The sequence below is a fragment of the Saimiri boliviensis genome, chromosome 17 (genome assembly GCF_048565385.1).
Source record: "Saimiri boliviensis isolate mSaiBol1 chromosome 17, mSaiBol1.pri, whole genome shotgun sequence".
NCBI lineage: Eukaryota > Metazoa > Chordata > Mammalia > Primates > Cebidae > Saimiri > Saimiri boliviensis.
The window spans coordinates 24,725,756-24,748,408 of record NC_133465.1 but is presented as its reverse complement, the minus strand read 5'-3'; the positions used below and the strand labels follow the sequence as shown (position 1 = coordinate 24,748,408).

The 22,653-nt window shown below is 44.1% G+C and overlaps 1 protein-coding gene and 1 pseudogene across 4 annotated transcripts in view; one reads left to right on the top strand and one right to left on the bottom strand.

The window, feature by feature from the left end:
- The first annotated feature begins 166 nt into the window (after nucleotides 1-166).
- Nucleotides 167-913, top strand: LOC120366790 (oligosaccharyltransferase complex subunit OSTC pseudogene; annotated as a pseudogene).
- Nucleotides 914-3,710: 2,797 nt separating this feature from the next.
- RFFL (ring finger and FYVE like domain containing E3 ubiquitin protein ligase) overlaps nucleotides 3,711-22,653 on the bottom strand; it is an 84,458-nt gene continuing 65,515 nt past the window's right edge. For 3 of the 4 annotated variants that reach the window (XM_074388385.1, XM_010343637.3, XM_074388386.1), the window contains exons 3-7: nucleotides 16,900-17,310; nucleotides 12,018-12,101; nucleotides 10,924-11,134; nucleotides 9,284-9,307; nucleotides 3,711-6,759 (exon numbers count right to left, since the gene is read on the bottom strand). In XM_074388385.1, coding sequence (XP_074244486.1) covers nucleotides 6,578-6,759; nucleotides 9,284-9,307; nucleotides 10,924-11,134; nucleotides 12,018-12,101; nucleotides 16,900-17,310 — 912 coding nt within the window. In that variant the 3' untranslated portion in view covers nucleotides 3,711-6,577. The remainder of the gene's footprint in view (nucleotides 6,760-9,283; nucleotides 9,308-10,923; nucleotides 11,135-12,017; nucleotides 12,102-16,899; nucleotides 17,311-22,653) is intronic. The other variant, XM_074388387.1, reaches the window with a different exon arrangement.

Here is a 22,653-nt window from a genome sequence, read left to right as displayed (position 1 = left end):
AAATGGGGCATTTATGAAGAAACGGGAGGTTATTTGGGCCACTCCTCTGGAGGGATAGAGGGCTTCAAGATGATTTGCCTCCCCAAAACCTGGAAATAAGACTGCTTTTTTAGAATAAAAATCCACATGGGGCTTGAGGCCAAGAATAGCCCTTGCTGCTACCAACATGGAGACTTTGTACTGTGTCCAGTTCTTAGTGCTCGAATGTCCCAACCTGAAGTTGAAGAAGCCACCCTGGATGCACATGCTGTCAGCCATGATTGTGTCTGCTCTGGTGGTGGTGTCTTCCTCGTGACTGGAAGAATAATTACTATGTTATTGTTGAACCTCCAAGTGTTGGCTGATAAACATGGGCATCAGAGGCCAGTAACTTTCTTGGCCTGCAGAGTAAATGGACAGTATATTATGGAAGGACTTGCATCCAGCTTCCTGTTTGCAATGGGAAGTTTAGCTTTTGTAATCCTGGACCGATCAATGCACCAAATATCCCAAAACTCAGTAGATTTCTTCTGCTATTCATTGGATGCGTCTGTGTCCTATTGAGTTTTTTCATGGCTAGAGTATTCATGAGAATGAAACTGCCGGGTTAGAGTGCCTTTTGACAAGAAATCAGTGTATACTGGATTTGCTCCTGTCAATTAAGTTTTAAAGCCTGTACCAATCCTCTAATATGAAATGTGGGAAAGAATGAAGAGCAGCTGTAAAAGATACACATCGTGGAAAAAAAAAAACAGGAAGTATATTGAAGCTTAGACTAGAATTTCTTCTTGGTATTAGACAAGTTTATCAAAGAATTTTTTTCCTGCTGACCTATTAATATACCAACAAGGTTGAGTGGCATTTTCTTCTTAGTCTTTCATTTCTTAAATAAAATATACTCCATATCTACAAATGAAAAAAAAAAGAATAAAAATCTGCGAAACTCCATCTCAAAAAAAAATAATCCACACCTAATAACAGATCCATACAAAAGGAAGACGATTAAGTGTAGACAAGTGCTGTTCAATAGAACTTTTTGCAGCAATGGAAATATCCATAAATCTGCACTGTCCAACCAAACTAGCCACAGACAACTGCTGAGCAACTGAAAATGAAGCTAGCACAACTAAGAAATCTTTTAAAATAATTTTTTACTTTGAAACCCAAGATTGAACAACTAACAAATTGAAGTTCTCATTTTAATTCAAATTCAAATGATCACATGTTGCTAGTGACTACCACATTAGACAGTGCAGGTGTAGACGGAGTTTAAATTGAGTCCTGAAACTTAATGGCTCTAACTTAACTTAGGCAAGTTACGTAACATCTAAGCCTCAGTCCCTCCAAGAAGAAGGGGGATAGCCACTGCACCTAAATCATAGGGTTGTCCTCATGTCCTCAGATACATTATGTAAAACACTTAGCTCAGAGCCTAGCACATAGTTACCCAGACTGGTGTGAATGTTCAGACCCTACCTGGGAGAGGGGGCCCTAACTTACAACTTTAAAACTCTCAATTTCAGGTGTGCATGTTCCAGCTAACACTCCACTCTGAGTGCAGGCTCATCAGGACACCGTATGTTTGTAAACTGGCTTCCATGTCCCAGTCCTGCCAGCTCTTGAGAGTCAGTTCTCTCCTTATGAACAAATTAGCAGGCTCTGGGCCTATAAGATCAAGGACCACTGTGTCCCCCCACCCCCACCACCAGTCAACTCAACTAAGATAATACTCTGGTAGGGGATGTTTGCCAGTTAGCTTGGAGGCCAACTTTGATCTGGTTGACTTTGGCTTTCGCTTACTGTTTAAAATGTGTGTTAGGAGAGTAGGGGCAGCAGTGGGGAGGGGGGTACTTTCCTGACTCTAGCCCAGGACATTTGGTATTTTTCAATAGGCACCATTCAGCCTGGCTTCAGTATTAGGAATAAGATACTCTTTTTATTCCGTCCTCTATGGAGACAAAAAGCTGCTCCTCCTCTGAGCACTGACCTACATTTCCCTCTTCAGCCTCCTCAGGCCAAGGAACTGGACAGGGCAGCAGAACAAAGCTGTCTCCTTAGGATCCTGACAAAGTCACTGCCCTCTCCAACCTGGACCCAGCAATGCTTGCCCTTACTCTTTGCTTACACCCAGGGTGCAGCCCTCAGGAAAGGGCTCTGCTGGCTGCAGATGATCATCTTGTCCCTTCTCAGCCTTACTCTGTGTTATCTATCACCATTTCAGTGTCAGTGGTTTTTTATGTATTTTCTTCCAGGCTTTGATGCTGAGATCTGACTGTATATAATATTTTGTATCCTTTCTTGTATTTCTCTCATGTTTTTCAATGCAACCCTCAATGTCGTCATCAAATCTCTCCAGCAGAATGCTGGAGGCCTCCCTCTTCTGAACCTTTACATGCTGCTGGCTGGCATCAAGCAGAGGTCATCACTGGGCACTGAACAGGTCAGCTGCCTAGGGCAATGTTGGCAAAGTGTTGTGGCTCATCCTCGATCCTATACCCTTTTGGCAAGATTCCTTTCTCTTCTCAGTCACAGAGCAGATGGGCACTGCATTCTCAGGAGTCTTTTTCTTGCTCCTTGGGCTCCTCGTTAGGGAGGTTTATATAAGCCTGTGGACACAGCAGTCTGCCACAGGCTGGGCCAACTTTTTTTTTTTTTTTTTTTAAATAGAGTGCTCTGTTGTCCAGGCTGGAGTGCAGTGGTGCAATCTCGGCCTCACTGCAACCTCCATTTCCCGGGTTCACAAGCGATTCTCATGCCTCAGGCTTTCAAGTAGCTGAGACTAACAGGCACAGACCAGCTACGTTTTTGTATTTTTAGTAGAGACAGTGTTTCGCCACGTTGGCCAGACCAGTCTCAAACTCCTGGCCTCAAGTCATCCACCTGTCTCGGCCTCCCAATGTGTAGGGATTACAGGTGTGAGCCACGGCACCCAGTCTGGGCCACACTTTTCTGAGCTATGCTCCAACTGTACTACAGCTGTATCCAAAGGCTTTATCTCCCAGGGTAACCTGAAGACCTAACTGGGCATACTAGCTGTCTTCAGATTCCTTTCCATTTCAGATCTTTAGGTCCCATCTCTTTTACATCAATATCCAGTTGGTCTTGGGATTCTTCCTTTTCCTACCCAGCTCTCATTCTCTTCTAGGCTGTTCCATGGCCTCTTCCACATATTAATTACATTTGTGGTCTTGGGAAAGTTACAACACTGAGCATCTTGACCAAGGTCACTTGGCCCAACCACAGGCTAATAATCCCAGGCCATGTGCACATGTGCCCTCTCCAACCTGGACCAACATGTACATATGGCCTGGGATTCACCTGGGGTTTATCAGTTATTTTGTCTTTTTTCTTTTTTTTTGATGCAGGGTCCCTGTCACCCTGGCTGGAGTGCAGTGACGATCATAGCTCACTGTAGCTTTGCTCTCCTGGCTCAAGTGATCCTCCCACTTCAGCCTCCTAAGTAGTTGGGACTACCCACATGTACCACCATGCACGGCTGATTTTTTGTTTTTTGGGTTTTGGGTTTGCTTTTTTTTTTTTTTTTTTTTTTTTTTTTATAAAGTAGAGACGGGGTCTCACTACATTGCCCAGGCTGGTCTCAAACTCCTGAGCTCAAGCAATCTTTCCACCTTGGCCTCCTACTAAAGTGTTGAGATTATAGCATGTGCCACTGTCAGGCTCTTTCACCAGTCCATCAACCTCTGATATCCTCACACCAAACAGGACAGGGATCTGTGTTGAAACTTTATTACAAAATTATAAAGCAGAGCTCTGTAACAAAATAATACACATTTGGGTTTGCTTTAACCTCCAAGTAAGTCTGAGAAAATCTTAATATAAGCCACTTGAAGTAACAATTCACATCCAAGAGATTTCCACAAATTTATACAATGTATATTGAGCACTAGTTCCTGTACAGCTTATTCTGATTAGTTTGGATCCAACTATTCCACGGTATTGTGCACCAGTTAGCTGTCTTTTGAAACAAGCCTTAACTGAAATCTCAGAGCAAACACAGCAAAAGCCACAGAATAATTGTAAGAATTAGATGTTTCCATGATAATTAAAACAAAGGATCCATGAAGGGCAGGAGGGAGGATTTGAAGATTTTTAAAAATCAAATTTTAGACCTTGGTTAAATATTAACTGGAATGGGATCTTGGAACTCCCAACTTTTATTTGGTGTAATAAAAATGATACAAAAAAAAAATCAGAGTGGTTTGACACCTTTTTTCCTAAATGGAAACCTTCACCAAAATGGGATAAAAGATTTAAAGGCAAGTTCTTTCTCCAAAATGAGTAAATGACCTTAGTTTTAATTCTTACTGAGGTTCTTAACCAGCTATCAGTATATTATTTTCAGTTTGTTTCTAGGAGGGAAACTGAGGAGGAGGTAAGGCTTCAGCAGAGAAAGCAGGTTGTAAATAGAGAGCCAGCTTCTGCCTTTAAGTTGCTACTAGATTTTAACCGAATAGCAAATACATAGACCTGTTTCACAGAGAAATGGAGTAGCCGAATGAATTACCCTTTGCTAAATTGGTAGACATTGTAAACTATAGTATTTACTGCCCATGAGAAAAGTGAAAAGGGATGTCCTCATGAGCAAATCTGATTCCCCCAACTCCTACAAAGGCTGTGGTTCAGAATCAAATCATCCAGGACTTTGTATGATGTTGACAAGTGACCAAGTGTTCAGTTAACGACTACTTTATGCAGTTACTTCACTCCTCCAAAGGGGTTTAGCAGTTGATGATGGAAGGAAAGCATAAATATATCTTTACTAATGTAATAAGTCCCTTTAGAGGTTTCCCTCTGCTATCTAGAATCATGATTGGTTCTAGTCTTAGATTTTTTCAGCTGCATGGGAGGGGTAAGGGGTGGGGGCTGTCTGCCAATGTGTTCAGGGTTTGCATAGTTCATCCATTGGTAATGAGAAAACACTCTGCTCTCCTGATGATGTGTTTTGAGCTAGGTCACACTTCTTCAGCACACTCTTAAGCCCTCCAGCTCCTCTAGGGATGTAAAGACTGTGAGGGCTCAAAAACACCACCTACTCATTGTATGGTCCTTCCTAAAGAGCCTAAAATGCTTTCTTCTGCTGGGCATGGTGGCTCATGCCTATAATCCCAGCCAGCACTTTGGGAGGCTGAGTTGGGCAGATCACATGGTCAGGAGTTTGAGACCACCCTGGTCAACATAGTGAAACCCCATCTCTACTAAAAATACAAAAATTAGCCAGCCATCACTGGTGGCGGGCACCTGTAATCCCAGCTACTCAGGAGGCTGAGGCAGGAAAATCACTTGAACCCAGGAGGTGGAGGTTGCAGTGAGCCAAGACCATGCCACTGCACTCCAGTCTGGGTGACAATGAGACACTGTCTCAAAAAAAGAAAGAAAAAAAAATGCTTTCCCCGCCGACCTGCCCCAATAGGTCAGTAGGCTAGGAAAGGAAAGTAGGGTCTCCTCACTGCCCACCAACCTGGGAAATAAAAGACTTGGACTCACAACAGAATCCAGTCTCATTCAGTACCTACTGGAAGCTCTGAGGTACTCTGTCTTACATGTTTGCTCTCCAGGAACTTCAAGAGAAGTCTAGCCAGAGAAGAGCACAAGCCCTTTGCCTAAGTCTGTTTCTTCAATGAGACCAAATTTAAAACTACCATGGGTAAGGGATAGATTTCATTTTCAGGGAAAGTGGTTTAAGACTTCTGCTAGTTGGGAAAAGGCTCAAAAACCAAGCCGAAGTTAGGCAGAAGGCCACTGCTTCCACCCACTACTTCCCCTTTCTCCATAAACTAAGGATGGTGCAAATCAGGTCCCAAGAGAAGCAGCAACAGAGATTATCCACACACCATCCCTTGCAGACAGAAACTGGAATTTCCCAGCAGTTTGGGAGCCTGATGTTTTGTTGGCTCCCAGGGTCAGGTCAGTAGACCAACAGCTTCCAATCCCAGCATTTAAGGAAGCAGCTCTTAACAATTTGGAAAGTTTTCTATAGCATTTGTGCTTCATTTCTCACCAGAGATAAATTTACTGGTCTAAATTCTGTCCTAAGGACCACTATTGGTCTGGTAAACTAACATTTTTGTTCCAGAGAAACAAATGGATTTTAGGCAATGTAGCAAGAGACTTTAGCAAAGATAGTTAAAGCACAGAAAGCTGGAGAGACTAGAAATTTAAATCCAAATGTGTTAAGGAGGACTTCTGATTGATGAAACACATAGGCAAGCATCTCCAGGGGACGGGTTGGGTACAGGGGGAGGGGTGAAACTGTCCAGGTTCAGGGAGGAAGACAGGATCCAGGTTCTGTTAAGTTCTCTGTTCATCAGTTACCATAATCACTCCAACATCACTAAATCAAGAACATACCCATGTGATTTGTACAAATTCCCACTGGCCTCGGGCTTTACCAGCCAAGAGGTACACCCCTGTGGTAAGACAGGCACTCTCAGGGGTGACATGGCATCTTGCTTGCCCTGGTCTTGGGAACACTGCAATATTTCTTCTACTAGCTTGCCCTTCTGCAAGCTGGCCAACCCTGAGCCCAGACACCCCAGGCTATTTCCCTGTAAGGCACTGAAGAAACCAATGCAAGCCTTCAGGACCGGAAGACATGCACAGCTCGGATTACATACTGCCGGCAGATGGGGCATTCATTCATGCGCTTGCCACACTTGGTACAGGTTACCATATGGCCACACTCCAGCAGAACACAGTCAATGGGTGAGTCCATGCAGATCTTACACAGGTTCTCCTCCAAGCCTGGTGGTACTGTTCCCCCTGTACAAACAGGGCAGAAGAAAAGGGGCAGAGGAGTGAGGAGAATGTCTTAAGTGTATAGGGGTGACTGGGGGAGGGAGGTGGGAGATAACAGGTACATTGTGAACAAACTCCTAGTGCACATGCTTCCCTCAAATAGAGCTCCTCCAAGGAAACAGTCCTCAATAACCAACTTTGGTTACTTGTTTAATCCACACCTGCTCCCCTCCAACAGGTATAGATTTGAAAAGTATAGTACTTCTGGATCAGCACCATCCCAGAACATGAGAACTAAGCCAAAGTTCTCAAAACTTCAATTATTTTCAGATCACTGAGGCTGTAATAGAGTGATTGGGTGAGTGGTACTTAGAGACTCATTATCCCCTGAGGCAGAACATGCTAAAAAAATAAAACTCGTTCAGAAAAGCTTAGAAATGGAACTGTGGTGAATGTTTCACTAAGGATCACAAGCCTTATCTATAAACATATCCTCCATTTAATAAAGTCAAGGATCATGGGGGAGCCCTCTGCTATCTCACAAACTACTCCCAGGCTTCCTGAGGAAACTTCCTGATGGAGAAGCTTGCAGAGATTATTGCTCCTTATTTCTTTCCACCCCCACAGAATTTCTGTATACCCCCATGACTGCTTATAACATTGGATTAAAATTTTGAGTTTGCCTACTTACTCCCCTAGTAGATTATGAGCTCTTTAATTCAACATATTCAATTTTTACAATTATATGCTTGGCATTCATTTCATGCTCTGAGGTTAGATATTCATCTTTGAAGCCCCCAGTGGCAGTCACATGGTAGGTACTCATTAAATGTCTGATGAATGAACATCTTCCCAAGGGAATGAAAACATCCCACATTTACTGAATGCTTACCATGTGCCAGGCAGGGTCCTGAGAGCTTTGCATGTATTAACTCACTGAAGCCTCACCAAAACTATCAAGTAGAACCAGTAGGACCTCTGGTTACTCTCATTTTATAGATGAGGCCAACTGGGGTAAAAGAGTTAAGTGGCTTGCTCAAGGGCACATAGCTGCTAAATTGAGGAGCGAGGATTCAAACCCAGGCAGGCTGGCCCCACAGCTCTTCCTCAGAATGGCCTTCCACCTAAGTGCCCTAAGAGTAGAAACTATCCAGACGGTATCAACTGCTGAGTGCATAGAGTTCTCAATAAATGTTAACTGGCTTGTGTCAGTAGCAGCATATAGTGGGCATGACCAATATCCTAGTTGAGCTAACCCACAGAAAAAAATCATGTTCAAAAGCCCAGCCATCTCCAACATTTCTTAAATTGCACCCTGAAGTAGGTACCCATAAAAAGGAACTGATCTCATACCAGTCACCTCTGTCATCTGGAGCTTAGCCACCCCATAAAGCAATTATCCCTAATTGTGTCTATACTTTCTCTTTTCTGGACTATTCAATAGGTCAAGAAATACTTCCCCCTAGGAGGTAGGCTGGATGTGAAAGGGAGTGAAACCTATTTGCCTTTTTTGAGGTGCTGTTGGCCCTAACAGGGAAGGTTTGCAGATTATACAAATACCTAAGATGAGTGGGAATAATTTATAGATTTTTTCAATTATTCCCCCAGGAATAACAATAAACACATTAACTCAGTTGTCAGCATTCTTGCAGGGAATCAGAAAAAGAAAGGAAAGCATAATCAGCCTAATCTTGGTACCAGGGGAGGATGGGGTAGATCTGGTTTTGGGGAATTGAGAAAAGCTCAACTGTTTTTTATGTCTGGTGAGAAGTAATCAGACATAAAACTCTGCCCATTCTGAGCAAAAGGCCATTTTACTAAATAACAAATTTGGGAAGTCTTCTTCCAAGTCCAATACTACTACTCTAAGAACATTCTTTCTTGGGAGGGAGTTCACAGCTGTATACCCTTGAGGCTTTAGAAAATGCACAGGATATTTTAGAATGTTCTCACAGAGGGTCAGGAGTTCTGTAATGTGCTCTGGAAGTACCTCAAGGCCCAGTGGTGGTCTTTGGTGAATGGCAGCCAAGGTGAGCTACATAGCTTGGCCCAGAGAGTAAAGCATATGTTAGCTCCAGGGTAGCTCTAACCATTACCAGCCCTGCACAAACAGGGCTGTCTCAGGTCACCACCCTTTCTTTTTGGTTAGTACCAGAAGCTGGTAAACACCCTGATTCCCCAGAAGGTGCACACAGAGACCCTCCCTACCTAGACCAGAATTAACACACCAGGATTTTAAAAAATGAACTGAGTGTGATACATGCCAACCCTTCTCTGTTTCAGTGTGTTACAAATGTTGGCTTCTGAGCTCTGACAGCCCAGGGACATGCACATCAGTCCTAGGTATGCTCCACTCTTCTTCCTGCACAGGGAGCAGAGAGAATTTCTAAAGACAGTGAGAAGCCCCCTGTTCTCAGTGAATTTCCCACACATCCTCTCTCTGGAGGCTCAAATGCTCAGAATTCTTAGACTGCTAAAGGGATCGAGGTTGAAGGAGGGGAAGGACAAAAGAGCCTAACCCCATTCGCAAACAGAAACAACTACATACCGTTTTGGTCTTCAGCACCACCGACTGAAAGGAAAGAGAAGGATGTCTGAATAAGTGATGGCATGATGGTACGAGCAAAGTCTCTTACTGCCCTGACATCATTTCTGAACTCTTACCACTCCCTGCTGAGACCAGTCTTGCCAAGAACCTAGATGGACATCTGCCCTCTTCACTTACTACATGCTTAGAACTCACACAAAGCTCCTACTGGTGCATCTGGTCTACTCTTTTTTCTTTTATTTTAAGAAGGAGCCCCACTCTGTTGCCCAGACTGGAGTGCAATGGCACGATCTTGGCTCAATGCAACCTCTGCCTCCCCGATTCAAGCAATTCTCCTGCCTCAGACTCCCAAGTAGCTGGAGACTACAGGCACATGCCACCACTCCCGGTTATTTTTTTTTTTCTTTTTGGTGGAGACAGGGTTTCACCATGTTGGCAAGGGCTGGTCTTGAACTCCTGATGTCAAGTCATCTGCCCACCTCAGCCTCCCAGAGTAATGGGATTACAGGCGTGAGCCACCATGCCTGGGCTGATCTACTTTTAGAAAAAGGTATTCCACTGGTTAGCACAACCAAACTGCCAAGTAGGATATTGTATATGTGCAATATCCTTTTCTATTGCTTTTGAAGCCAGCATTAAAGTCAAGAAAGAATGAACAATCTAGCTGTTTCAATCAGTCGGGGAGTCTGGATAAAGTTCCCATGTGGAGTTATCTGTTCTGTTCCCCAGGTCCTGACAACTCGGGAGAAGACTCCTGAAATAATCCCAAAGGGAAAACAGACTCCATATCAGTAGGCCTCCGTCTGTAATCAGGTAAATAGTCAGATGTCCCCTAACACTGATGGATTTGAGCTACTAGTAGAGGAGAGCCTGAAGTCTGACTTCAACCACCCTTACCATGCAAGGAATCAGTATGTTGCTCTGTGGGAAGTAAATCAGTTGGGGAGGGAAGGAAAGGATTCTGTGGTGAAATAATTTCAGGAAACACCAAGTTCAAAACAGCCAAAACACATTTCTCTTCTGCAGGACTTCTCTTCCTTTAATATAAAAATCTACCATAAATCAGTAACAAAGATACAGTATGAGGTATTTTTCCCTAAACTCATTTAACCACAGACCCAGATATTTTCCTGGGCATCTCCTGAAAATGGTAACAGTAGAAAATGCTTTGGGAGATGAAAAAAAGGAAAAGCCCAAGTGCAGATGGAACAGATCTCTTCTCCTATTATGTATGTAGATTCACTTTCTACCTCCCAAATCTTTAGAACAAGCATTCTTATTCTAAGGTAAGAAAACTTCAAAGGTGGTAGTTAGAGTATGGAGGGGATACCATGTGGTAAGAAAGGCTATGGACTTAGACCAGAAAATTCTCAGTTAAAATCTGGGCTCCATAATAAAAGGGTGATGTTAATAATGCCTATGTCATAGGTTGCTCTAAGGAATAAATAGATATATGCAATGCCAAATCCAGTTTTGACATCAACCACAAATGACAGCTATCATTAGATGGTACGAATAAGTAAGGTGCCTCCTTCAATGGCTAAAAGTGTGGAAACTGAGTCAGGTCAATGCCATCATGCTTTGGAGTGACAGTAAACATTCCTGAGCTCTGTATAGCTACCACATAGACAATGACTCACCCAGGTGCTGGAGTCCTTTCTGATCCTTGTATAGCCGGGTCACTCTCTCCATCAGCTCCCACTTCTCACAGCAGCCCTTGTAGTTGACAAAGTTGCGAGCCAAGATCTCTTTCAGCTGCCGTACTGTCAGGCCTTCAATGTCCTCCAGGTCAGTCAGGTCAGACAAAGAGGCCCTTCGGCCTGGGATGAAGCTGTCCTCTGAATCAATAGACTGCAATGGCAAAGATAAGATCAATGTGCTTAGCTCTGACCGCCCCAAGCTCTTTCTCCAAGGACCCCAAAGCACTCACCACACCATAATTTTGGTGATTGACCTCATGAAGGGTAGGAACAGAGACAGGATGAGTACATGGCATGGTGCTATTGCAAAATATACTACAATCTCTTCCTGATCCCTGATTCTGTGCTCAGGAGCAGACACAGACCAACCAATCAGTGTGATGCAGCAGTAGATAGTAGTACAGTAGGAGCACTGGTTTGAGTCATATGACCCTAATGTTGAATCCCCCACTCATCTGCTGGTTAATGCTAAATAATTACCAGCAAGTTGCTTACCACTCTGAGCCTGTTTGCCCCCCATAAAGGAGAGAGAGCAGTAGGCTCCTGTACATGAAACCCAGCACAGCACTGGCCCTTCTCACCTAGAGACTTCTGTTTGCCCGCAAGAGGCACATTTTCTTGGTAAGCATTCCTCTATACACAATACCTTGGCCACAGCTCCCTGGCCTCAGTGTCTGTGCTCTGGACTGGCCTTCTGACCTCCTTCCCTTGACAATGGCTAAAGTGTGCTAGAAGCAGGAGAAAAGAACAAGATTTTTACAGCAGCACTCTAAGTCTGCCCTCTGGCAGCTCCTAGAGAGTGAAGAGACTGGAAATACAATGGGCCATGAGGCTTCTCAGTCTCCAGTATGACCTCACAACTGACAGCTTCACAAGCTATTCTGAAACACTAACACTAAACTCCACCCCCAAAACAATTTCAGAAGTACTATCATCACACACTTAATCTCTCTCCACCCGAGTCTGCTAAGAGGTTCCTAAGAACACCAGTGAAAGAGCAAAGGTGAAGGCACAGACCCAAGCAGAGGCCCCACCTGGGTCTCATCCTCAGCAGGTGCTCTGGTCATGCTCTCCATGTAGACGGGTTCCTCTTGATCCTGAGACACACGGCCATTGGCCTGTGGGAAGAGAAAAGTAACATCACATCCAGAGATGTCCCAGAGATCTGCATAGTATGGGCCTCTTTTCAACTCACACAATGTCCATAATGTATTCCCATCTTGCCCAGAATTCTGGAGCCTCTCACAGCATCATTACAAAAGCCTGCTGTCTCATAGCAACTTTGTCAAGCAGAGAAACAACACAAATAGATTTCAACAGACAAAACTGCCCTCTAGAACAAAACTGCATTAATTCTGCACACACCAGGATGGCAGTAGCCACCACTCACCACCAATTTAATCTCAGCCTGAGCACTGCAGGTGAAGAGAAGGTCACTGTGTCCATTCCACTGCTGGACTGCTCTCTATCTGACATCAAGGTTTTTCTTGACACTGATCCAAGATTGCTATCCCTATCCCTGGTTCTGCCCCTCAGACCATAGTCTACTGGTTTTTTTTTTCCCCCCAAAACTGTTTAAACCATGTTTTCCCCTCCTTCACACTAAATCTCCCTGGCTTCCTTATCTGACACTGATGAGAGAAAGTTTCCAGACCATCACCACCCTAGTCTCTCTCTTTTCTGCCTACTAACTACTCTCACATTCTGAAAATGTGCTCCCCATGTCAAGCACACCATTACTAAGAGCTGTGTCCAGACATAGTCAAAAAGTATTTTAATGTATCTACGAATCTATTAGCCTAAGACTATATAAAACAATGCCACCGGGCACAGTGGCTCACACCTGTAATCCCAGCACTTTGGGAGGCAAAGGAGGCCAGATCATGAGGTCAGGAGTTTGAGACCAGCCTGACCAACATGGTGAAACCCCGTCTCTACTAAAAATACAAAAATTAGCCAGATGTGGTGGCACATGCCTGTAATCCCAGCTACTAAGGAGGCTGAGGCAGAAGAATTGCTTGAATCTGGGAGGCAGAGGTTGCCATGAGCCAAGATCGTGCCATTGCCCTCCAGGCTGGGCAACAAGCGTGAAACTCCATCTCAAAAAAAAAAAAAAAGACAATGTAATGCCTATGCTTATGGAGATTCATTCTGCTTAGAATCCTCACTTCTCAAAAGGTTTCTGCTGAGTATTCCTTTAGGAGGTTTGGCCGAAGAGCAGTCAGAACTGTGAGCCTCCTAATTCGATCACCATTTAAGCCACAAACCCCTTAAGTAGATCCTCTTCACCCACTGCTCCCTGCAGGCAAAGGGCCTGGTGTGAGCTCAGAGCAAAGAGGTGTCTGAACTCAGAGGCCTTTTCTACCAGATTCTGGGGATGCCAGTGAAGGGACAATTTGGGAAACCAAAGTCACCCACTGGCCCCAGCCACTCATCCCACATTAGATGCATAATATGGAGCTAAACAAGAAGAGGCAAACAACTGCAATGGAAATGAAAAGTAGAAATAACAAAATAACAAAATCTTGCCAAGTGAAGGCAAGATCAAATACATAATACATATGTATGGAGATGCATCCAAATCAATGTCTTCATCAACAATTTTCTCTTAGCTTACTCTAGATCCTCACTGGTCTCTCAGATAGTATCACCTTGGAATTACCCTGGAATCCTTCAGAGCCTAACCTATTCCTAAGTAGACATCTTTCAGATGTCCTGTTTCCTAGAAAGAGAAACCACGTCATATTGCAGTGTATGCTCTTGTCTCTCCAGTTTGCCCACGGGCTAAATCAAACCCCAAAACTAGTACCTGTCCACAGTTGTGCTTATTGTATATACTTTCTTGCCTGGCAACTACTGATTGCCAAGGCAGTAAAGGTAAAAGAAAGAACCCTGGTTGAGCAAGTATTATAAGGAAATTTACGTTCTAGGTGCAGATCACTTGTGAACTTGTCAGATACCACTGTATAAGTTACTTAATTCTCCCATACCTGTTTTTCCTGCTTGCAAAGTGCAGGTCTCATTAGAACAGGGCATGTGAACAGACATTAAGGTATCTTGAAAATCCCAGAGGGAAAGTACCCAATTTGATCTTGTATATAGGGTGAACTTTAGGTGCAATCTGGAAATTTCTGGTTAATGACAGGAAGTTTATAATCCTTTTTTTTGAGATGGAGTTTAGCTCTTGTTGCCCAGGCTGGAGTGCAATAGTGTGATCCTGGCTCACTGCAACCTCCGTCTCCCAGGTTCAAGTGATTCTCCTGCCTCAGCCTCCTGAGTAGCTGGGATTACAGGCATGCACCACCACACTCGGCTAATTCTGTATTTTTTTTAGTAGAGATGGGGTTTCTCCATGTTGGTCAGGCTGGTCCCGAACTCCCAACCTCAGGTGATCTGCCCGCCTCGGCCTCCCAAAGTGCTGGGATTACAGGTGTGAGCCACTGCACCCAGCCTTTTTATTTATTTATTTTTGACATGGAGTCTCGCTCTGTCACTGGGCTGCAGTGGCGTGATCTCAGCCCACTGCAACCTCCGCCTCCCAGGTTCAAGTGATTCTCTTGCCTTAGCCTCCTGGAGTAGCTGGGACTACAGGCCTGCGCCATCACACCAAGCTAATTGTTGTATTTTTAGTAGAGACAGGGTTTCACCATGTTGGCCAGGATGGTCTTGATCTCTTGACTTCGTGATTCACCCTCCTTGGCCTCCCAAAATGCTGGGATTACAGGTGTGAGCCGCCCAGTTTATAATCTTTCACTGAAAAAAATCTACCTAAAGGTTTGGTTGGATTTTTGCTTTTGTTTTCTGAGACAGGCTCTCACTCTGTTGCCCAGGCTGGAGTACAGTAGCATGATCATTGCTCACTGCTCACTGCACCCTTGACCTCCCAGGTTTAAATGACTCTCCCACCTCAGCCACTTGAGTAGCTACAGGTGCCCACAACCACACTCAGCTAATTTTTATATTTTTTATAGAGACAGGGTTTTGCCATGTTGCCAGGCTGGTCTCAAATTCCTGGGCTCAAACTGCCTGCCTCGGCTTCCCAAAGTGCTGAGATTACAAGCATGACTCACCATGCCCAGCCAAGGTTGATTTTTGGGTTTTGTTTGTTTTTTTTGTTTTTAATTTTTTTTCCTTATAAAGATGGTGTTTCACCATGTTGGTCAGGCTAGTCTTGAACTCCCGACCTCAGGTGATCCGCCTGCCTTGGCCTCCAAAGTGCTTGGATTACAGGCGTGAGCCACCACGCCCGGCCCAGCCAAGGTTCTTTATGGAAAAAGAAGTCCTCAGATTCTTCTGGCTCCTTATACATAGAGTGCTCCAAAAAACAAGCAAAGAGAAGAATGTATAGCAGGAATTAAAATCTGTTTAGCACACCAAGAGTGAGAGTTTAGGAAAGAGTTAAAGTCTAGTTGCAGAGAAAAATATGCTCAGGCCAAAGAGGGAGCTAAATGATTTTACTGCAGTTAAATTATGCTATCACATTGGCCTTTATGCCTCAGTGCTTGTCTAGAGCTGAATCAGGGGGCTCAGTCCTGGCAGAGCGATAGCAGCCATCCACATCGTGTGTAGGAACTGACAGCACTAGCACTATACCAGCTCTAAGTAGCTTGGAGCTCTTTAAAACATGGTATCACACATTCAGGTCTCGACATCCTGGCAAGATCAAAAGTAGTCTGTGATTACTAACACTATTTCATTGTCATAGGCTCAACATTTGCCCAGGGTGACCAAGAAGTCAATGACAAAAGAGGATGTGGAAATTGGATCCTGTAGTTCCTAATTCCCCCATATTGTCCAAGCCCGTTAGATCAAGGGTCCCCAACCCCTGGGCCATAGACTGGTAATGGTCCATGGCCTGATAGAAACCCAGCTGCACAGCAGGAGATGAGTGGCTGGCAAGCGAGCATTACCACCTGAGCTCCACCTCCTGTCAGATCAGTGGTGGCATTAGATTCTCGTAGGAGTGTGAACCCTGTTGTGAAGTGGGCATGCAAGGGATCTAGGTTGCATGCTCCTTATGAAAATCTAACTAATGCCTGATGATCCAAGGTGGAACAGTTTCATCTTGAAATCAGCCCACCCCAGTCTGTGGAAAAATTGTCTTCCACGAAACCAGTCCCTGCTACCAAAAAGGTTGGGGACCGCCGCTATAAATAATAGGGTTACTAAGGCACTTGTGCAACATCACTTCTTGTGCAACTGTTATGTCCACTGGCCTCACTCTAATCTAGTAGTTAGTTGGTCTACGTGTCTACCTTCCCTCCTCTGGGGGCTTTTTGAGGACACAGGCCGTGTATTATGCATTTCTGCACTCCTCAGGCCTGGGTCATGATTCACTCAATGTGCTGCTCTTAGCTTACTGCTTCCAAGCCCCCAGGATCATGAAGAAGCCGCTTACAAGTACAGCATGCCAACTACTGCTGCTCCCAGACAGTGACCAGTAAGAGAAACAGCGTCTTTGTCTGTTTCCCCATCCTCCCTTGCCTCCACATAGCCCTGTGCTTTCCTATATTCCTTGTGATGGTTACTAAGTAACTAAGTTCCCAATCCAGCCAAGGAAGACCACGACGAAGGAGTTAAGTTGGAGGACAAATTGGAACAGAACTAAATTTGAGGGCTTAATGGTTATTTTTCTCAAAATATTTCTGGAATGATGAACTTTAAAAAGTGTCTAACTAGGATAGTTGTGTATTAAAACAAAAAAAAAAATTGGTACTGTGCATATTGCCTCTGAAGAAAGCCAAAACATGAGTCTGATATCCAGAAAACACTACTGGTACACCAATAGTCAGAAAGGCTTCATGTGATCAAGACACTGAGCCTTATAACCCATCCCCATAATGCAGGCAGGAAGGGAAAATGAAAATGAGCCCTCAAACTGGCACAGACTGGGGGAGACTACAAATGGGCCCTTACCTGTTGATTCTCCTGAACCTGGACTGAAGGAACAGAGGTGGCTTGTGCAGATGAAGAGGGAAGGTTGGGTGAGGTAGGTGGAACAGTGCTGGAGTGAGGCTGGGTCAGGAAGGCCTGCTCCTCAGGAAAGTTTGGGGACAAGGTTGGGGCATGAGTCCTGCCCTCCTGGGAGATTATAGGCTGCTGGCCAAGCACCAAGAGCACCAGCTCTTCTTTCTCCCGGCACATTTCGGTAGAGATGTCATGGAGGCTGAGATAGTCCCTCAAGTCCTTCACCTTCATCTTCATGAGCTCCTCTCGCTGAAAGGCTGTAGCTCGAAACCGTTGGCAGAGAAGGCAGAGGCGGGGCCCATTCCCCACTTGGCTCGAACAGGTCATGCAGAAATGTTTCTTACAGTCCAAGCAGGTCTGCTGCTTAGAGCAAGAGATACAGGAAACCATGTCAGATTGACAGAACAAGACAGAGGGTGGGATGGGAGCTTCAGAGGTGCCAAGCCCAGCAGGATCACTCTTACTTTTACTAAGCTCTCTATCATATTTAAGGGTGTAAGCCACTTTCAGATTTTAGATTAAAAGCCACTCAGGAGTGGCAGACCTCCAGTGTGTATTGTGTATATCCATGTACAGGATACTTCACTTTTATTATTTAATTTGAGGCTTACCTTATTTATTTATGAAGAACCAGAGGTATTAATCAAGACTACCAGCTTTAGAATCAAAAAGCTCTGCATTTTTATTAAGTCTCCCTCCCTCATTTCTTGCAGTGTCACTTGGGTATGTAATTTAGCCTCTCTGGTGCTCAGTTTCCACATCTATAAAATGGGGGTGATAACAGATTCTATCTCATGGGGTTGTTGTGAAGATTGAGAGAGAATGCATTTAGCATATCTGACACATAATGAATCCTCAACAAATGTTAGCTGTGTTAATTTTTCTTTTTTTTTGAGACAGAGTTTCACTCTTACTGCCCAGGCTGGAGTGCAGTGGCACGATCTCGGCTCACCGCAACCACCGCCTCCTGGGTTCAAGTGATTCTCCTGCTTCAGCCTCTAGAGTAGCTGGGATTATAAGCATGTGCCACTACGGCCGGCTAATTTTGTATTTTTAGTAGAGATGGGGTTTCTCCACATTGGTCAGGCTAGTCTCAAACTCCCAGCCTCAGATGATCCACCCACCTCGGCCTCCCAAAGTGCTGGGATTACAGGCGTGAGCCATCATGCCCAGCCTTGTTTTAATTATTACAGCTAAGCAATATTAGCTAATGATGAGAGCCAGGATTCAAATCCTAAACTATATATATTTTTTGTCTTTATTTATTTATTTATTTATTTATTTATTTTTTGAGACAGAGTCTCACTCTATCACCAGGCTCCAGGCTGGAGTGCAGTGGTGTGATCTCAGCTCACTGCAACCTCCGTCTCTCGGGTTCAAGCAGTTCTCCTGCCTCAGCCTCCCAAGTAGCTGGAACTACAGGCGTGCGCCACCATGCCCAGCTAATTTTTTGTATTTTTTAGTAGAGATGGGGTTTCACCAGTTGGCCTGGATGGTCTCAATCTCTTGACCTTGTAATCTACCTGCCTCAGCTTCCCAAAGTGCTGGGATTACAGGGATGAGCCACTGTGCCTGGCCTTCAAATCTTAAACCATAATTATGTCTTCATGATGGTTATGGTGGTGGTGGTGATTACAATTAATATTAGTATTAATTTATTGAGGTGCTTTTATGTGCTAGCTTGTCATTTAATTCTCAAAGTGACACTGCAAAGCAGGTATGAGTGTTCTTCCCTGACTCACAGACAAAGCAACCGAGGCTTAGGAAGATCAACTATTATATTCAAGGTCAGGCAGTAAACTGGAGAGCTAGGATTCATACTCAAGTTCTGTCAGAGGCTAATGCCCATGATCACATTCTTTTCACCAGGCCATGCTGCGTAACTCAGTCCCATTCAAGTACAGAGCATTTCTGAGTCAAAGACCTGGCTTCCCTTCTCTAAACTCCCTACCCACTGCCCTGTGGACACAGACTCCCCACTCCAGAAAGGCCCACTCAGAGTGCTGGGAACTCAGTGGTGCTTATGACTATATCCAAGACAAATATTTAGACAGTGACGGGAGGCCCTCTGCACATCAGGGCACTCTCGTTCCTGAAAGCACAGTGTCTCAGGCAACAAGAGCGCCTGACAGGCAAGCTGGTACTGCCTGGCAGCAGCTACTCTGACCGTCGCTGACAACACAGGAAGGCTTACTCAGCCCACAGGAAGCAATCCTCGGCCTCTCACCCCACGGGCTAAGTGAGCACAGTGACATCTGGCTGAGCTCTATTCTGGCCAAAAGCATGTCACAGCCCCAATAAGAGAGGTAATTCCTGAGCACACAGGGATTGGCCTCCAGGGCATCCTCACTAATCCTTTAAAGAAGTTAAAAACTTTTTATCCTGTGGTGACTTAAGTAGTAACTTAAATATTTCTGCTCCTCCTTTTCTAAATGTAGAAAGCTGTTCAAGCTAAAAAAAGAATGCTCAAGAGACAAGATTCTCATGGTTGAGATCACAGACACTCTTGTGTGGGGTTGAAGTAAATGTCTGCACAGTTAAGATAGTAAGTTTTGTTTGAGTATCATTCATATAGTAAAGGGAAAAGGAAATAATATTTACCATCCAGTTTTGACTCTTAAGACTTAGAAGGCATTGCAAAGGGACACAGATCAAGCTCCCTAATTCTCCACACAGTTATAACCAAACAATACACTGTTCAGAGATGGACTTAAAAGGATGCATGGCTGCACCAGCATTGTAACGGTTCTAGGACCAGTCACTACACAGGCAGAAAATGGATGCTTTTGGGTATTTGGGGTTCATTCACATCTAAAACTTTTCTATTGAGAATAGAAGTGTGCTTAGGATGACTGAGACTGAAACAAAGAGGCTTCAATGCCATAAACCTGTGGGCCTGACATGGAGCATTACTTAAGTCAACACAGTTTAACAAGACCTAGCTCGACACAATTATAAAGCCTGCATTGCTCAATCAGCCAGATCCAAACAACTCTCTATTCTTTTTCTTCTAATGTGTGTGGCTTGTTGGGTGCAAGATCAGAATGCACAGACAGCAACCTAACTTCTATACACTCGCTGGCTCATGGGGGACTCTGAAATAAGCTGGCCATCTGAAACATACCCTATAGGAACAGGACAGGGCTTGAGGCTAAAATCCCAGTTTGCAGTGGCAGGAGAGAACAAAAGGAAAGGAAAAAAGGACTGTCTACAAATGCAGGCAGAATGAGCAAAGGACACACTTATGTATAAATTCTAGCAAATGAGCCAGGCACAGTGGCTCACACCTGTAATCCCAGCACTTTGGTGGGAGGCTGAGGCAGGTGCATCACCTGACGTCAGGAGTTCAAGACCAGCCTGACCAACATGGTGAAATCCCATCTCTACTAAAAATACAAAAATTAGCCTGGTGTGGTGGCATGCATCTGTAATCCCAGCTACTCAGGAGGCTGAGGCAGGAGAATCGCTTAAACCCGGGAGGCGGAGGTTGCGATGAGCTGAGATCACACATTTGCATTCCAGCCTGGGCGACAGAGTGAGACTCCATCTCAAAAAAATAAATAAATAAAAATAAAATAAATTAATTCTAGTGAATGGTTCAAAACAACTGAGTAACCAGGTAGCATGAAAGATGAATTAGTGGAGGCAACCAATATGCCTGCAGAAATGCCCAGCATGCACTCAGATATCCAGCATCACAGAACTGGCTGTGGCACCTCAGGTGGGCACCACCACCCTTCAGGAATGCTGTGTGCAGGGCTCTGCTGGCTCCCGTTTGCCAACTGCCCTTCTCTTACTCCTACTCTTCCCATCCTTATTTCCTGGAACATGGGAAGTATTACATGAGAGAATGTATATAAAACCTTAGCACAAGGTGGATGCTCCAGAAAAGGTAACATAGTCACCTTTTATTTCCTTTCCCCTTTTACCAGCACCTAAGATCCAGTCCTCTCATTCCACTCTGAGATCTGAATATCACCGTCCATGGCTCCAAGCACAACCCCCTCCTCCAACTGGTCCAACTAAAAAGGCTGGGTGCCAGACTCCCTCCAAAGTTATCAGAGTTGTTGCTAAACCACAGGGAGGTATTACCAATAGAGATGGGATATTTGGCTTGTGGCAAAATTACAGCCTGCCATTTCTCATAAGGGCCACATCTTACTTATGTTCTGTCTGTAAAGTTCTGAATGCTTTCTCTATAAAGTCCTGTGCTTTGCACCTGATGAGCATTCAGAAAAGACTGACCACAATGAAGAAAATGGAAAAGAAAAAGAAGGATCCATGTAATCATTTCAATTCAAGCACTTCTAGAAAAGACATTTTGAAAGCCTCTGGCTGTTAAATGCCAAACCCTTAAGATAAGAATGCTGATCCACTTAAGCATGAAATTGCAAATGAAAAATTCTCATAGATGAAAACACCCTTAATATTCACAAAATTCACTGTAAATTGCACAAAATTAATTCCTACTTTTATAGCAAGAAAATATTGTACCAATAACCATTTTTTACCATCCAAACTGGAATCTTTCTTCCCCCCACAGAAGCTCTTCTTGTTACACATACTTTTGTTACACTGTATGGTGTACATTGTCCCCACCTCCCTGTCTGACTGTAAGCTCCCTGTTAAGCAGGGATGACCTTTTTCATCTCTGCCTCCCTAGCCCAGGCAATACCTGATACACCATAGATATTCAGTAATTCATTTCCAATAAATACGAAAAAAGCACCTTATTTTAATCATTGCCAGGCTTCTGTACTCAGCCCTATAACTGTCATCTTCTACTCGACATGCCGTATGTCTTCTGGGATGGGGCTTTGGAATCAAGGTCCTGGGTTTGAATCCCAGCTCTGTCATTTAATAACTATGTGATCGTAAGCACTACTGAAGTCAAGGGAAAAGAATGAGTATTTTAGTATCTCTCATGCTATTTGTCAGGAACTTAACACATTCAGAGTTCTTATTAATGTTAAACCCTAAGCTTTAGTTTCTCATATGTAGAATGGGATTTGGGAGAGTCTAAAACCTCTATCATAGCTATTGTGAGGATTAAATGAAATTTAAAAATCTAAATTCCTTAAACAGTCTTTTGCACACAGCAGATGGTTTAAAAGTATGATTTCCTCTCAAATTTCCCACAATCACCATTTTAACATCATATCCTATCACCCATTCTGGGCTGCAAACCTCTCATTCTGCAGAAAAATGCAGAATGCTGGAGTTCTTTATCCAGGTCAGAGTTTACCTTCTGCCCTAGTCATGCTTGACCACAGATAATTCACTGCCTCTGGAAGAGGATGGGTGCACCTAAATAAATGCCTAATTAAATGTACAAGGACGAGCATGGTGGCTCACGCCTGTAATCCCAGCACTTTGGGATGTTGAGGTGGGAGGATCACTTGAGCCCAGGAGTTTGAGACCAGCCTGGGCTACATAGCAAAACCCCATTTCTACAAAATATACAAAAAAATTAGACGGGGAAAACACACAAAAAAGACAGACACCATTATCCAGCCAGTAATTTTATTTCCAGCTCATTCATCTGGGAAGCATGGCTCCCAAGCATTTCAAATGAAATCTGCTACAGTAAATAAGCTCCAGTCTTTGTTATGGTCTTAATGTACCTGAGGCATCCTTGACATTGTTTTTCATAAAAAGAACAAGTTAATCTGCAGTCAGACCTTTTGTGATTGTGGCTAATGA